The 17,063-nt window shown below is 40.4% G+C and overlaps 1 protein-coding gene across 3 annotated transcripts in view; it reads left to right on the top strand.

Moving 5' to 3' along the window:
- The first annotated feature begins 55 nt into the window (after positions 1-55).
- kif26bb (kinesin family member 26Bb) overlaps positions 56-17,063 on the top strand; it is a 35,765-nt gene continuing 18,757 nt past the window's right edge. For all 3 annotated transcript variants that reach the window (XM_022204853.2, XM_022204852.2, XM_022204854.2), the window contains exons 1-7: positions 56-174; positions 349-675; positions 4,812-5,249; positions 10,514-10,635; positions 11,192-11,363; positions 15,458-15,667; positions 16,639-16,732. In XM_022204853.2, the coding sequence (XP_022060545.2) occupies positions 124-174; positions 349-675; positions 4,812-5,249; positions 10,514-10,635; positions 11,192-11,363; positions 15,458-15,667; positions 16,639-16,732 (1,414 nt within the window). In that variant the 5' untranslated portion in view covers positions 56-123. The remainder of the gene's footprint in view (positions 175-348; positions 676-4,811; positions 5,250-10,513; positions 10,636-11,191; positions 11,364-15,457; positions 15,668-16,638; positions 16,733-17,063) is intronic.

Here is a 17,063-nt window from a genome sequence, read left to right as displayed (position 1 = left end):
TTCTTCATCTAAACCTACCATGAGTGAAGGAGTTCTGCTTTTCATCCCGGGAGCTTTGGTGAAATTAATGAAAGATGCCTCCTGCCTTTGTTCGGATATCTTTTTAAATATTTACAAGTTGTCATGTCATCTCTGACTGGAAGAGGAGAGAGATTTGCTGCCTCCTCGCTCTGGGTGAGTCACATTTATCCATCATTGTGGCGAGTTTGGGTTGAAAAGATGAAACAGAGTTGCATGGAAGAGTGATCTTGTTGCACAGCTTTAAAAAAAATCGTCTGGGTGTGGTTGTGGATTGATATCTGCCAAAGCCCACATGCATCCTCCTCATCATCATCATTTACTCCTCAGAGCTCAGAAGTGCAGCATCGCTGTGAGAAAGTCAGTTTTTCTGCAAAAGAGAAGGAGCGTCCCAGTCCGGAGGGCTCCAGGAGCGACCCGAGGATGTGCCAAAGAGCGCACGACGTCCCGTCCTACAAGTCGCTGCCCGGAGCCGTGGGGGACCGCATCAGGACGTCGTTCGGCGGCGGGACTTTGTGCAGGAGCTCCCTGTCGGTGAATCCGGGCTTCGGGAGGTCTGAACGGAAAGCTGCGTGCTGTGAGAAGTGCTCTGCCACCCTGGTTGGTCTGAAGAAACAGGCGCTGAGTCTGGCTGTTCACCATCACTTCTCCTGCAAGGTCAGTCCTCAGAGGATGGAGGAAGAGCAGGGATGGAGAGCCAGAAATGCCCCGAGCAGCGGGGTTCTGGGCCTTAATGCACCAAAACAACAACAGCAAACAAACAAACAAACTTATTGTGATGTGCTTTTAGAGCAAAATAAAGCAAATATAATTGAAAAAAACGATCTAATTTCAGACATCCTCAGCAGGTGGTGGTATAGGGTCAGAGCTGTGCGTGTAAAACGTCAAAAAGGAAAAATAATCTCCCGTTTTTCCCTCATATGAACATATATCAGCTTACAGGATATGCAGAAATGTAAAATATAAAAAGGGGAAACCATTTCGGTAATTGTTTAAGCAGAAATGCTCATTTTTGGTTGAAAAATGTGATTTGCTGGTTTTGCTCGATTTCTGTGACTGAAAATCAGCAAAATTTGTAATTTTAGTGATGACAAAAAAGGCAGTGTGATGATTTAAACTTGGGCTGTGCAGAATCATTCAAAATATTTACTGTTTTCTGACATTTAACAGGCTAAACATTCAATAAATCCAACGAAAACGCTAAGAAACCATTATATATATGAGTTGCACACTTTAAACGTTTGAGCACATCAGATACAAAGCAATATGAAATATACAAAAAAATGAACCATTTAAGTAGTTTTTTAAAAGCAAAAATGCTCACCTTTGGTTCCAGAAATGTGTTAACTTGCTGGTTTGTCTTCTATGACTGAGAGGATATTTGTGGGAAAAATGTGAGTATTTTAACTTGGACTGTGCAAAAGTTTATGTAAAATTGTAATGTTTTCTTACATTTAACAGGCTAAACATCCAATAAAATGTCAGAAATCAGTCGTTCCATCAGTAGAATAAAGAGCAGGCTTTGTTAACAGTAGAGACACTTCTTAAGCCTTTTCTGATGAGCGCTGCACGTTCCAGCCTGTTAACAAGTGTTTTAATGCTCATGCGGCCACATCAGTGCCTCCTTTTAGTGGGATCCACATCCAGACGTTCATCACCGCCAGCATCCATCACTCCCATTGACAAAGTGAACCAAGTGACATTCCTGTGCGAGTGGTTCTAAATGGGCATGAATATTTCATGGTGACATCCCCGTGTCATCTCTAACGGTGCTCTGTATGGAGGGAAGGCTATGTATTTTTGTCCTCTTTAGGTGGGATGTGACACACGGTGTTTTTAGAGAGGAGACCACAGCGGGAGCAGCAGGGAGATGGTATCTGTGGTCAGTAGAAATCTGATAAACCAGCGTGCTCTTTGCAGGTCTATCGACCCAAAGCGAAGAAGATTTCTGAAAAAGCTCAGTGATATCATGTTTTTAAGATGGCCTGTTGTCTGGCTTCTAGAGCACATTTCTTATCCGTCATTGATTTTCTTCATGAACTGGAATCAACCTGAAACTGAAGGACATAGAATTTGTTTAGTTTGACTTTTTTGTATAGAGCAGGGGTGTCCAACATGAGGCCCGTGGTCCAAAAGTGGTCCTCCAGAGGGTCCAATCCGGCCCTCAAAGTGGAAAAATTACAGAGAAGACATTAACTGCAGATTGTAAATTAGTAAAACTATAAATTAGATATAATTACATATAGGTAAAATACTAGACTGCTCATCATTCTTTTGTCATTTTGTGTCTCATTTTTGTAATCTTTTGTCTTGTTTTTTTGTCTGACTTTTGTCATTTGTCTCATATTTTTGTCATTTCTTGTGTTGTTTTTCTCGTTTTTGTTTTGCCATAATTACTGTTTTGTGTATCATTTGGGTCGTTTTGTGTTTTTGTGTCTTGCTTGTGCTGTTTGTCTACTTTTTGGTCTTCTTTCTTTTTGTCTGTTTTGTTTCTCACTTTTGTCATTTTTGGTCTTGTTTCTGTCATTTGTGTATTTTTTGTCCCTTTTTGTTGTTTGTCCATTTTTTTGTCGCTCTGTAACTTTTTTGTCAAATTTTTTGTCTCTTTTTTGTTTGGTTTCATTTCTCTCATTTCTTTGTCTTTTTTGTCTTATTTATGTAATATTTTGTCTTGTTTTTGTTGTTTTTCTGTCTTGTTTTTGTCTGACTTGTTGTTTGTCTCATATTTTGTGTTGCTTTGTTTGTTTGAGTTGTGGTTATTTAGAGGTTATTTTGCTGTGGTTTTACTGGTCACTGGACATCAGACCTGGCTGAATGTGAATCTTGAACTCCCCTGGTGTAGAATATCAGGGATCTTTATGACTCTTTAGTATTGTTCTATGAAAGAGGTGCATTTAGCAGCTGCTGCTTCAGCTTCTTTGCAGTCTGAAGGACTTTGCTTTATAGCTGAGAGCTCGTATAAAGCTCCTGAAGGGGAACGTGGGTCAGGACAGTTTGCTGGAAGCCGACAGGATGGATTGGAAAAGGCAGGAGGAGGAGATGCTGGATGTCGGTACATGACTCTGGAGCGTTGCTGTCAGGATAAAAAGCAAGACGACAGCTTGATGTCGGATTCCATTTAGTTATGTTTGACAGTCGAGGTCCAGACTGGGAACTCAGATGTCAAAAATCTCTTTTTAAGTCGTGTGATTATAACGTTTTCTAAATGGAATCAGATTTTGACAAATGACAGGATTCTACTCTGAGTGCAGCCCTCAAAGACAGAACATTCACCTCCTGTTAATGTTTTACAGCACGTTACTGATAAAAAAAATGAACATTTAATAATTTTTCAATGATTCCACGTTGTTCTTCGATAAGTGGCGCTGAGATTTATGACGTGTTCCGTCCATTCTAAACGTGCAGCGAATGCATTTCTTCTTTCACTGCACTTTTATAGATCCTAGGGCTGGCATTAATCAATAAAACTGACTCCTTGATTACTCCGCTAAGTGCTAAGACTGTTCACTGAGCATATGGGATGGATCGGTGGGGAGGAACAGCGAGCGTTCATGTAATTCTCAGGCCAGAGATGAAACAAAGCAGATTAGCTTCGTTATTATGTCTTCAATGGAAACTTATGTTGGATCCGTGATGTTAGGAGGAAATTCATCATCTACAGCAGGGGTGTCCAACATGAGGCCCGTGGTCCAAAAGTGGTCCTCCAGAGGGTCCAATCCGGCCCTCAAAGTGTAAAAATTACAGAGAAGACATTAACTGCAGATTGTAAATTAGTAAAACTATAAATTTAAAATCATTTCTAGACCCTGACAAGTTGTTTAGATCAGAAAGTAAAATAACAGATTGTTCTTTTGCCGTTTTGTCTCATTTTTGTCACATTTTGTCTTGTTTTCATTTTTTGTCTTTTTTTGTCCTTTTGTTTCTCCTTTTTGTCTTGCTTATGTTTTTTTGCCAGATTTTTGTCATTTCATTTTTTGCTTTATTCGTTATTTTGTGAATCATTTTTGTCGTTTTGTATTTTTGTCTCGCTTGTGCTTTTTCTTCATTTTCTTTGTCGCTTTGTTCCTTTTTATCCCATTTTTTGTCATTTTATGCCTCATTTTTATATTTTGTCTTGTTTTTTGTTGTTTTGTTGTCTTTTTTGTCATTTCTCATATTTGTCATTTTTTTCTTTTCTATCTCGCTTGTTTTCTGTCTTATTTTTGTCGTTTTGTTTCTCGCTTTTGCCATTTTTTGTCTTGTTTCTCATTTATGTGTTGTTTTTGTCAATTTTTTTTCTCTTTTTTGCTGTTTTGTGTCTCATTTTTGTAAATTTGGTCTTGTTTTGTTGTTTTTTGTCTTTTTTTGTCTGATTTGTCCTTTTGATCATACAGTAAAATCCTCCATGGTTCAGGTCCAGGTGACTAAATGTTGTGTTTCTTTGTAGACACTCTGTGATCTGGAAGTTGTAATGTGGAAATGATAAACTGAGGATGAATGTGGATGAAACTGAATTTATTTTTCTCAAGAAATTTGAAGTTGTTCGTGATGTTTTATAAAAAGATAATTCCTTCAATGTGAACATTTTCAGACGTTTTTGCTCTAAAACAAAGGAACCATTAGGAGTTGTGGTTATTTACAGGTTATCATGCTGTGATGGTTTTACTGGTCCGGTCCACTGGAGATCAGACTGGACTGGATGTGGAACCTGAACTGAAATGAGTCTGACTCTCCTGGTTTACAGAAACAGAAAAAGTCCGTTTTTTAGTGTCTAACACAGCCGGTGTCTTCCATCATTTTCTCATTTTCTGCAGGACTCCAGTGATCTGTCAGCTTTTCTTCATGACAACCTTCGTGTCCACAGTCGGTCCATTGCAGAGTCCAGGGAAAGAGACCGTGAGCAGGGCGAGTGTGGATCCTGCGGTACGAACCTGAACCAGCTCAAACAGGAAGCCGTCCATCTGGCTCTGAACAGGGGTCAGTCTTTAGCTAAGCCTCCTTTTGAAGCTGCTGCCTCGCTGTGGGGACAAACTGAGACAAACTATGGAGACAGGGCTTCCAGGGAGGCTCTGCACCAACCGCACAGTCAAACCTGTAGTCCTCACAATCCCGGAAGCCCCAGGACGCCTCAGAGGACCCCCCAGACCCTCAGACGGAGGGGTCCCAAGCCCCTAAACCCCAACATGGATCGATGGGTGGAGGAGCAACAGCAGCTGGTGTCCAGAGCTGATGGTGTCACCACATACCATCAGGTAAAAGCCTTCTCTGAGCATTAAATCACACATAGAGCATCCCTCGGTGTGCATCCCCCGTTTAATGAGCCTTATGGGTAGCGTATGTCTTTATGGGCGCACATGTCAGCGAGCCGATGATTCATGGAGCCTAATCAGAGCCTATTTCCATTCCTTGGCTGGGCGTGCTGTTTAAAAGTACTTCTGCTAATGGAATGGAATTGGGTCATGATTTAGCCCGTCATAAAAGGCAGACAGTCAAAAAGCACTTGTGATCAATAGGGGGGGCGGCCATGTTTGACATTGTGGCTGGTGAAACGTGCATTACGGTGATGGAAGCCACTCCAGTTAGAGTCCACCTCTCTGCAGTTAAAAAGGGTGCAGCCGAACCTGAACAAAGGGACGGGACAGTTTCAGGTCTTTTAAGAGACGACGATAGCTCAGTTTTGGGGGGATTTTTACTCAAAATCATCACGGACAAAAGGAGAATCCAAAAAATCCTTCCTTTGATGCAGTTATTTTTTGTAGATGAGGCTGCCTGATGGTCTTCAGAGACATCACAGCTTTCTTTTTGCTAAATAGCTGCTCAAACAGTGATGTTCAGATCATACCTGAGCAGGTGGAGCTGGGTAAGGCGTCTTTGTCAATCTTCTCCACTGAATTAACCCTCCTGTCATCCTTCAGGTCAAACTGACCCATTTTAAAGTTAAAAAATGTGGGGAAAAAATATGTTTTCACAGTGAAAGCTTCCACAGTTTCAACATTTTTGGGAATTTTTTGAACATTTTTTGGTGGAAAAAAAAGAAATGTTAAAAAAAATGTTTCTTTAAGGACATTCTGAAAAAAAATCAACCAAAATCCAGCGAATTTCGCTGGATTTTGGTTGATTTTTTCTGAATGTCCTTAAAGAAAATATTATAAGTTTTACTGATATACTATATGTAATCACTTTAGGTATTTTTAGGATTTTTTTGGAAGATTTTTATTAATTTTTTGAAGGAAAATTTTCTTCCTGAAGATTTTGCAATTTTTTAAAATGAATTTGTGAATTTTTTTGCAGAATTTTTGGATTTTTTTAAAGGAACAGTGTTTGTTGTTGGCCGTAAATGGGGACAACAGGAGGGTTAAGATGTGTACAGGTGGTCTAGTGTACACTGTAAAAAATAAAATTGTTATTTTTAATGGTAAAATTATGGCAGCTGTGGTCACCAGAACGCTACCAGAAAATTACATTAAAAAGTTGTTCTTTAATGGTAAATAAAAGTATTAATACTGTTGATTTTACAGTTTAAAAATGTGCTTACTGTAAAAAAAAGTTTCAACCTTTAAAAAATGTTTGTTTTCTTGAAGATTTATATGAAAATATCATATAAAATAGAAGTGGTGTGACTTGTAATAAATATTGCAGCATTTTTCCATAATCAGCACAAAAGTTAGTGGCTTTAACATTTAACATGTGTATTTTTAGCGATGACATACAGTTATTCCTATCATAAATAATAAACAATATGTCTGTTATTAATACAAAGGTGCAGATTTTACTGGGACAAACTGTATTTTTACGTCAAATAAATGCAGAAATGTTACTTGTTATAAATATTGTGATATGTTTCCGGAACCAGTTTATATATTTAACTGTGAAAACTCGAGAAATTAATGCAAAAATTACCGTATATGAATGTTATACACATATTAAATAACTGTGCAAGAGTAGTACATTTTTTTACAGGTTTCTCCTGATTAACTTATTTATGGTGATTCAGTGTTATGTAAACTGGATCAAACTGTTTTAGAGTTTACAGATTTTTACCCTTTTAGTTTGATAGTTTTCATATTAAAATTTACAAGCACTTTTTACAGTGTAGGTGTGTTAGCTTCTGCACTAATATAAGCGTGAAACTTCAGTATGTCCTCCTAAAACCTAAAAAAGAAGAATTAGTCCCACTTTGTATTGAATTTGGGGCAAGTTTACATTTAGATAAGTCCATTATACTGCTGTGCTTGACAAACACATTCGTTAAAGTTTGTCTTCATCTTAAAAGCTTTTCCACTGTCCAGTAATGTCAGCAATAAACTGAACTAGCATCTTAATCTTACATATTGAACACCAGGATGACATTAAAAAGTAATGGCAATGCTTCCATGTTCCCTACATCATCATTCCGTTGGTTTTTGCCTGAGATGTGCAGCTTCACTCTCAGTTTTTTATTATTATATCATGTATGAAGCCCACAGAGATGTTGTACTTCGGTAAAAGTACTCTATTACAAGCAAAAAGTCATGCATTTATATTTACATGTCAGTTAAAGTACTAAAATATTAGCAAGTACTCTTTGTTCAGAATTGTTTATTTCAGTAAAATGTATATTTTAAAAGTGATTAATCTACTTAGTAGCTCATGCATTTCCCCTTAAGGGTCAATAATGTTTGATTTTAATGTGTAATGCTACACCGTGATTTATTTATTGATCATATTTTGGAAAGCAACCAGTAATTTTAACTTTTAAATAAATATAGTGGATAAAAAAGTAGAATATTTGCCTCTAAACTGTGCTAGTAAAGAAGAACACCGTAGAAGAGAGTAGATTTACTGAGCAAAGTTAAAACATAGAACTTGCACAAAAGTACTAAGCAGTTTTCCACCACTTGCAGCCATCCTCCATCTATTTAACAACCTTTTAACAGGATTCAGATTTTAAACATGGATTCAAATCTAACTGCCAACTGCTTTTTTCTGAAATCAAGCACACATTGTCTAAAAACATACTAAGAATTATCCTGTTTTTTTACCACTATGAAGCAGAGTAATAGCTGTGTGTCCACGGTGTCCACAAGAGAGCATGATCAGGGCTGAAGTGAGCCGGGTGGGGCTTAATGAACGCTCAACTGGACTGAAAGAGTCTGGAGAGATTCTTGCCCTTATTGTAGCTATTACTGATAATCGATTTGCCTCATTTAATGTTACAGCAACAATCCAGCATCTTATTCAAATGAAACCATCCTGTGTGGCTCAAGACTGTATAAGAAATGAGCCAGGCGGGTCCAGTTTGAGAGCAGATCAATACGGGTTTAATGTGGCCGAGGTGAAATAAAGACAAGCGCGAGAAGGAGTGAGGAGAAGGGAGAAGCGAGAAGGGAATTATGTGTGCAGATGGGAAGCAGGAGGAAAGGATGGAGGGTGGGGAAAGGATGGGAAAACGAGAATGAAGGAGCATATGAGCGCAAACAGAGAGAAAATAAAGGTTATTACAGAAGATATGAGTCACAAAGAAGAGAACATAAGAGGCAGGGAAGGATGTAAACATCATCCGGATTACCTTCTACTGCACATCTCCTCTGGCACTAATTGGCACTTTATGGTTGGATGCTATTAAAGAAAACCGACTTGACGTTGTTGTTTCGCCTTAAGAACGAGGCTGAGACGCCGCTGAGGCCTGGAGCCTGAGAGCGAATGCAAAGATGTGGGCTCCGAGGTCTGCAGAGAGCCTCGGTGACTTCATGCTGAGCTGCAAAAGACTCACGCTGAACAGCTCACACACACACAGAGTCATGAATGAGCACCAAACACATACTTTGGAGCTGCGTAAGCGTTGGAATATCCTTACATAAGGGCGCTTGACTGACGATGCACTGCAAAAACTCAACATCTTACCAAGTCTGCTTGTCTTATTTTTAGTCTAAATGTCTCATCCCACTAGCCTAGCCGTGCTAGACCCATATTCTGAAGACGCAAGAGTCTAGGGCCGCTCGACAGGGAGGGAGGCGGGCTAAAAGGTTGTCTATCAAATCCCTCTGCAGCAATTGGGTAGGTATACAACCAATCAGCGCAACGAATAGGCTCCTAGAGCGCCGGAAATCAGAGGATGCGGTAGTTTGGTGAAGCCTTATTTATACAGTCAATGGGTGAAGCTCAAGTATATTACAGACATGTTAACAGAAAGATTATTCAGAGTCGGTGCTAATGGAGCTCAACGACTGTTGTCGTTTTTGTTGTCGACCCTGGCAGAGAATTAAATTCGTTGCCGTGGGTTGTCTAGCGCGGCTAGGCTATTATCCCACTTGATTTCACATAAAATCACTTAACAAGAGAGATTTCAGTTAGATGGCCTTTTTTTTTAAGACTGTCCATCTTAAAGTTGTATTTTAGAAGAAAGCTCAAAATGGGTTTAATACATCTCAAATTAGGAGAGTACATAAAAGCAAAAATCTATTTTTGAGTGAAAAACTGCTATTATTTTTAGCATATCTGGCTTATTTTAAGGCATCTAAGCTTGACAATCCTGGTAAAGGATATAGTTTAACCGTCGTGTCGTCCTGCAGGTCAAATTAACCCGTTTTAAAGTTTGAAAATGTGGAAAAAAAATACTTTCACAGTGAAACTTCTGATGTCCACATTTTCAACATTTTTTGTGGAAAAAAGAAATGTTAAAAGTGTTTCTTAAGAACATTCACATAAAAATCAACCAAAATCCAGCGAAATTCACTGGATTTTGGTTGATTTTATGTGAATGTTCTTAAAGAAAATATTAGAAGTTTTACTGATATATATGGAATCCCTTTAGATATTTTTAGGATTTTTTTGGGAAGATTTTTACTCATTTTTTGGAAATATTTACAAGAATTTTCTTGCCAATTTTTTAAAAATAAAACTTTTAAGGAATTATTGGAATTTTCTTCCTGAAGGTTTTGTACATTTTCAGAAAATTGGGGAATTTTTTTGCTGAATTTTTGGATTTTTTCAGACAAGGAAACAACATTTTTGGTGCTCATAAATAAGGACAACAGGAGGGTTAAAATAGGTTTTTCCAGCTAATTTTAAGATCTCAATATTCTAAATATCGTCTGTTATTACCAGAAATCTTACCAAGCTATTTTTCACTTGTTCTATTGGTATATTTTTTTTCCACATATTTCAAGGTACAAGTTCCTTGAAAAGAGTTTTTTTTTCTTGTTTTGAGAGGGGCATTTTTTCCAGTGTGTGTGTCTCCGTGCATCCACAGCAGTGTGTTTGCTGCTCTCCTCCAGCTCTTGAGTCAGACTCTAAACTCAGACAGCAGTCATTACATCCTTCCAGCCGTTCCTCACACTCCAAACGCAGCTCGCTACATCCGTGATGTGACTAATGGTGTCTGCTTAGCCCAGTGTCCTCTCGCTGTGGATGGCCTACTTACACACACCCCGTGTTCCTCCCACAGTAATTCCCGTGATAATAGCCCCTTATGGAGTGGGTGCTGGAGTGCAATTACAGATTTGGATTTTTGTAATGAGCTTTCCCTCCCTGGCAGGCTGCAGATGATGCCGCTCTGAGCCGTGGTGATGCCGGGACTGTACAGACCAACTCAAAGATCCCTCACATCTCCAGAGTGGTCAACATTGCCAACACTGCTGCCATGTCCTTTCTGGCCAGGTACGTGTCCATTCCTACAGACGTGTGACAAATGAAAGGAAAAACCTGAACCCTAGATGACTATAATGCAGAGATTGGGTGTTGGGGGTATTTTACTGGAAAAGTTTGGATCCAAATGTCCCTTAGAGGAAGGGTTACCGCAAATCAACAGACAATGGCTCCATCCATGAAACATGAAGTTTCACTGAAATGATGTGAATCCAGTACTAGGATGTTCAGAGCCACCAGATCTCACCTCAGCTGAACATCCATTGGACCAGCGAGTGGACCAACGTGTTAGATAAACCTTCATCCAAACACCAAATGAGGGAATATATTTTTGAAACAACGTTGTTCTTTCCCTTCAGTAGATCCTCAGAGACTTGGACAATCAATGCCATCAAGGCCTGAAGCTGTTCTGGGGGCACATGGTGGTCCAACACCTTCCTAAGACACTTACTTGCATTTGTCACCCGTCTATGTTTGACAAAAATGAACTGTCTTTGTACAGAAACGGTCTATTCTGCTACACCGTAGGTTTCAGTAGCATGACATACCATCTCCCTGTTCCCTGTAGGGCGGCCGAGAAGCTCAACCTGACACTGAGGAAGAAGGGCCAGGCGTCTGATCCAGCTCCCTCTCACTTCTCCACCTGCTTCAGGGAGATCATCCAGAAAAACCCACCACCCGTCCCCCCCTGCCTGCTTCAAGCTGCCACCAGAACCAAAGACTCACCCAACGTTGGCAAGGTGGACGTCGCATTCTCTCACATGAACATGCTGGTTTTTCCGTTTCACAGTGGAACGCGTTTGGTTTGGTGGTGCAACTTATTTAAGATTGCAGCAACTATTGGCCAGTTTCTAACTCCTGACATATAACATAGGGTCTCTACTGGACGCTTTACATTACACACAGACCCTCCACATTACTATAGAAAACATTCCACCAATAATAGCTGTTTTTGTGTAATATCAGATGAAAAACATTTCACAAAGACCAGAGCAAATTGTTCAGCAATATTACTTAAATATCACACGATTCAAAATGGCATCACCTGTCAATAAATACATTATTTCTAAATTGACAAGTCAGTAAAAATACATAGAAAAGTCTACATCGAAAATTTAGGCCCTAAAGCAGGAACTCAGTGGAACAAAAGTGAATCCTGTGAGTCCATCTGTGATTTCCAGTTAGCCTAACTGCATGAACACAGTCATAAAAAGACCGCAACTTACAGAAAGATCCAACTAAAAACAAATCAAAACACAGTAGCAGCAGGAATCAGCAGGTACGGAAAGAGTCAAAGTACTACTAAAACGATGCCACAGATAGAGGAATGACTTTCATGATCTGTCTGTAAAAAGCAGACGGGCAAATCCTTCAGACTTGGCACACGGGTGTTCAATGAAAATCAGACTTTCAGACAGTGTGAAGGACATTTTATAACGATAACTTCCATGGACGCCATCCAAGAATAACACCCTTGGTTGCTCCTCAGCACAAAACCGTAAAATGAAACTTTGCTGAAGGCCAAAAAAAAGCAGCCTGATGAGTGTTTAGAGCTCATTCTTTGGTCAGATGGAGTCCAGCGTGTCTGGTAGGAACTTAGCCAGGATGAGCACAGTGAATGCATGGTCCCAACAGCGAAGCACCAAGATAGAAGTGTGATGATTAGGGGCTGGATGAGTGCAAAAGGAGTTAACATTTATAGATGGCACTATGAATGCTTGTGAATAAACCAAAAATACTGGCTGATGAGACAACTCTTGGCAAAGGAGGAAGATTCTGGCACAATAACGATCCACAGCAGACAGCCAAAAAATTCCCAAACCAGAAAAAAGTGGAAACTGTGACCTGAGAAGAATCCACCTTTGGAGTGTATTAAAGAGAAAGGTAGAGCTAAAGAAGCCCTCCAGCAAAGAGCAGCTAAAAAATGGATTAAAAAAAGGAAAAACATCTCTCTCGAAATCTACAGATTGTGTTTGCTGAGGAGGACTGAGTCTATCATCCACTATAAAGCTAGACATAAGCGGTACTGATTAAGACAGATCCTCAGTGATGGAAGGTGTACTGATTCAGGCCTGTATTTTTAAAACAGCACATATAAACTACACAGAATAAGTCAGGACTGGAACGTTAGACAGAGCATATGACCATCCTTTCCACAAACACCACCTTGGAAGTGTTTCTACCACCCATGCTGCTCAGTAAAGAGATCAGTCAATTTGGAGGAGATCTTATATCACTCCTCCTTCACGATACACTGTAATGTGGTGCTAATGTCTCCATCTTGGTCCTCCCCTCCCTCCTCCTCGTCTCCTCTGGGAGGGAAGGCAGGGGGATCAATATGGTTGCCTGCCCCCCCCCTCGTCTCCTAGATGGATTCTTGGGTTTAGTCTAGAGTTACAGATGAAGGCTTGGACAGACTCGACCACCAGCCACACCTGCCTCAGCTCTCCTCTGTCTGCATCTGTGTGCAAAAATATGCACGCGTGTGAGAACGGAGGAGGATTTCCTCTGCTTATAAATGGGTCTCGTGAATAATTTAATCCTCACAAACAGAGTTTGACACGTGTTCAGTCGAGTTAGGGAGCCACTTCTAGTGTAAGCTATTAAAATTATGAGGAGAGGAGGGTTAAAAATCCTTCACAGACTCTGGGAAGTTATCATGTGGCAGATGGAATATGGCTTTCAGGTTTTTAAATTCAATCAATAAGGGATGATGTCATCGTGGTGCACTGCAGCGCTGCACATTTTCAAGAAAACCACAGCCGACTGGGTGTCATGGTGAAGCTCAGAGTCTTATAGACCTAAATTCTGGATGGAAATGATTTCATAATTGGCTTATAAACCTTATTATTGTGTTTTGTGAGGTACAGGTTGTCTTTCTGCAGACTAAGACCTACGAGGCGTGTTAAACAGTGGTCAGAGTCAGGATCTAACCTAATTTAAGACCTTAAAGCCTCTAAATCTCAGACTTCCTGAGGAGAACTGCATTAAGGAATTAATGTCACGACATGCGGAAATGCAGCAGGAGGTGTACATGACTACATGTACTCTGACTACATGTCAGAGTACATGTAGTCATGTGGTCTGCTGCAGCCTAAAGACATTAAGTTCTGATTTCAATTCAGCAGTTTTCTTCTTGCTGGAGTTTAGGTTCTTTTGTTCAGACATAAGGTCTCTATTTTCACCTTCTGAACAAAAGAACTTAAAACTCCTGCATTCGTAAGAAGACATGATGAACGTTTTTGAGCCGTTTTCCTTTCTGACTGTCGGCTCATTCAGGTTTTCTGTTAACAAATCAATTGATGACTTTGAAGCAAAAGGACAGACGCCTAAATGTTGAAGTGATGTTAGTTGTTTGAAACGGCATCCTTTGCTCACCATCGATCCTTTTTGACTCTCACCACTTTGTTCTGCTGAGGTTTTCTCCCTGTTTGTCACCATCTACAATGAATAAAACAGTTCCTCCGCCTCCCTCTGCTGAGCAGCAGGAGCTCAGAGACAGGTCGGACTATTTCTACGCTCTTTAGCTTGTTATATTTGATGCCAGACTCCAGAGATAAACCTCCTGTTCTGGTAAACACAGCTGCCTTTAAAAATGAACATATAAATAGAAGTAACACCACAAACTTTTCTCACTTGACGCGGTGTTCACAGACTTCAGGATGCGAGGACTCTGCGAGCGGTAAAACCTGCTGAATTTGATATGAGGGTATTTTTGTACCTTGCCGTTCTGAAACTCATTTTTTTTTCATAAGTTTCCTTTTGCTGCTGGGATTTATTTTCAAAAGTTAAAGCTGCATTTTTGCTTCTGGCATTCTGAGATGAAGGGGTCACGGATCAGTAACATACGTGATGCTCAGTAAGAGTGCAGCACCTACAGTCATACATGCATTTAATAAGTCAGGGAGTTTTTCTCACGGTGTCTGGGAGGGGTTCAAAGCGTTTGGCCTTTTCCAAAATGTATATGTGCACAGTATGTACAGTCGACTAAATAAAAAAGTACTGGTCAATCTTCCTTCAACAACTCCTGTAAAAGGCATTTAGTGAGCCGTCCACTGAAGGACTTTACATCAGACTGGTGCAGTGGTATACCAGCAGAATGCTACGAACAGGAGCGCATGTTTTCTAACCGGGACAGAGTTGACCAACTTTTCTTTAGATAATTCACACACCAGAAGTGAGTATACCCTTGTGCAAAGTCACTTAAATGTCCATGGGTTTGACTTTTTTTATTCTTTGGCGGTAAGCTTTGGAACATTATCATACTGGAATGTTCCTCTTTTACCAATCTTCTACAGACTTTGAGTCATCTTGTCAGCCAGTATTTTAGTACAAGCACAGATATTCACAGTGCTATCTATAAACCTCATAAGTGGTCCAACATCTCGATGCTTCACTGTCAGGACTAAACGTTCACTGTGCTCATCCTGGACATGCTAACACCAAACAAGCTGGACCATCCGAACTAAACAAATCTGTCTTGCTCTCATCTGAACAAAGAATTTGCTCTCAACATCCATCAGGTTCTTTTGTTCTTTAGCAAAGTTTCATCTTACAGCCCAAAAAAAATCCACGTTTATTTAAAGCCGCTCAACCACCAGCTCTGTAAATCTGTGTTTGCTACACCGGTGCTTTGAGCTAAATGCTAACATCAGCATGCAACCAAGCTCACAGTGACGATGCTAACATGCTGACACTTTGGTCAGTATTTTCAAATGTGACCATGCTAACACCTGTTAGCACCAAACTACAGCTAATATAAACCTGACTGGTTTCTAATATACTGTAAATAAATGCCAGCATGGTTCTCTTTTCCATTTCCTTTGGTTGACAGGTCAAAGTCGTGCTGAGGGTGAACCCAATGCTGTCGCAGGGCCAAGGCCAACCACCTGTTCTCTGGATCGACCCGTCCAAGAAGAGAGTCACCATCATGGAACCAGTCACCAGAAGCCAGCCGTTCACTACCATGACGCTAGGCAGGGACAGCAAGAGTCTCCTGAAGACCTTCAGCTTTGACGCTGCCTATCCCCAAGAGTCAAGCCAGGTTTGGTTCCTTCTGAACATAATTCAACCCTCTGAACCACCAAACCTGCCAGCGGGTATGAGAGACATGCTGTCTTAAAAAAATCACCAAAATTACACCATTTATCAGAGCTACAAACAGTAAAATAAAGAACTGACAGAATTTCACCTTTCTGGTGGTCCTTGAACTCATCATGTGACGTGTTCTGTTGTAGAAACGACCCAAATCTCCTTTAAAAGTTTGCCAAAAGTAAACTCTTTGCATGAGATTCTGTAAAAATCTAAAAATTCTGTGCTCCACTGTGCAACATTAGTGACTCAACTGTGACCAACAGTCATGGGACAAAAATTCATGCAATATTCGGCCAGAAGTATGGAAACAAATTAGAGAGATTCACAGGAAAATATATCAGATTTTAGCAAGAGAAATAGAGGAGCAAATTGTTGAAAGACACATTCAGCATAGTGAATTATTTTTCTGTGAAAAATGGCTAGTCTGTTGGGTACGTAGTAAAAAGGTATGTAGTAAAATATCTCTCGTATAGATATATAGTTATAGTTACCTTAACATCATGAGATAGATGAGCATGAAAGGGCGAGTATGATTTCACATGTTTCTTTGTGCTTCTGATTCCAATCTGTCTCAATGAACGTGTTTTACAGACAGATACGTGATGTGTGGCATTAGTCTGGTGCTTTGTGTGTTTTCTTATGTATTAAGTGCATATTTTGCCCATCTGCATGCTTCCAAACATGATCTGTTCACTCTCTATCTGTCTGATGACCTGAAAACTGATAGGGCTGAGCGGCCACCGCGATTACACAGTCCATCAATTAGATTCAACTTTTCTCTGAGCTCTGCTTACAGTAAAAGCCCAAGGGAATGTACAGAATCAGCATATGTCCCTCCGCTGCTTCGCCTCTTTCCATGGACTGGATGCACTTCTGGGGATGAATCATAAGACGCTCGCTGTCTTTGTTCTGTCCGTCCAGGCCGAGGTGGGTGCAGGCGTCCTGGCTGACGTCATCCGCTGTGTGCTCAGCGGCAGCGATGGATGCGTCCTGGCTTTGGGATGTGCTGATGTGGGTGAGTAATGGGACGCTGGAGGAGGCCACAGGTTCAGATCTCAGGATGGGATGGGGCTCTTTTATCTGTGCTCAGGGCCCCTCCTCCTCCTCCTCCTGGCGCTCCTTTGTCCCAATCCTGCCATCATTCACCCTTTTTCTTTATCATTTAAACTCCATTTTCTCTCTCTGTCCTTGGAGCAGTCTTAGTCCACATCTCCTTTCTCTCCTGTTCCATTTATCTCCTCAGCTTTTTGTTTTTTTGTACAGTAGCGACAGTAAAGTGTTGCCGTTTCATCCTCTTCCTCCTTCGTCATTCATCTCTCACCTGTTACTCTGCAAATAAAAGCCTA

This window comes from Acanthochromis polyacanthus, chromosome 16 (assembly GCF_021347895.1).
Source record: "Acanthochromis polyacanthus isolate Apoly-LR-REF ecotype Palm Island chromosome 16, KAUST_Apoly_ChrSc, whole genome shotgun sequence".
NCBI classification, from domain to species: Eukaryota; Metazoa; Chordata; class Actinopteri; family Pomacentridae; genus Acanthochromis; species Acanthochromis polyacanthus.
This window is presented reverse-complemented; position numbering and strand designations above follow the sequence as displayed.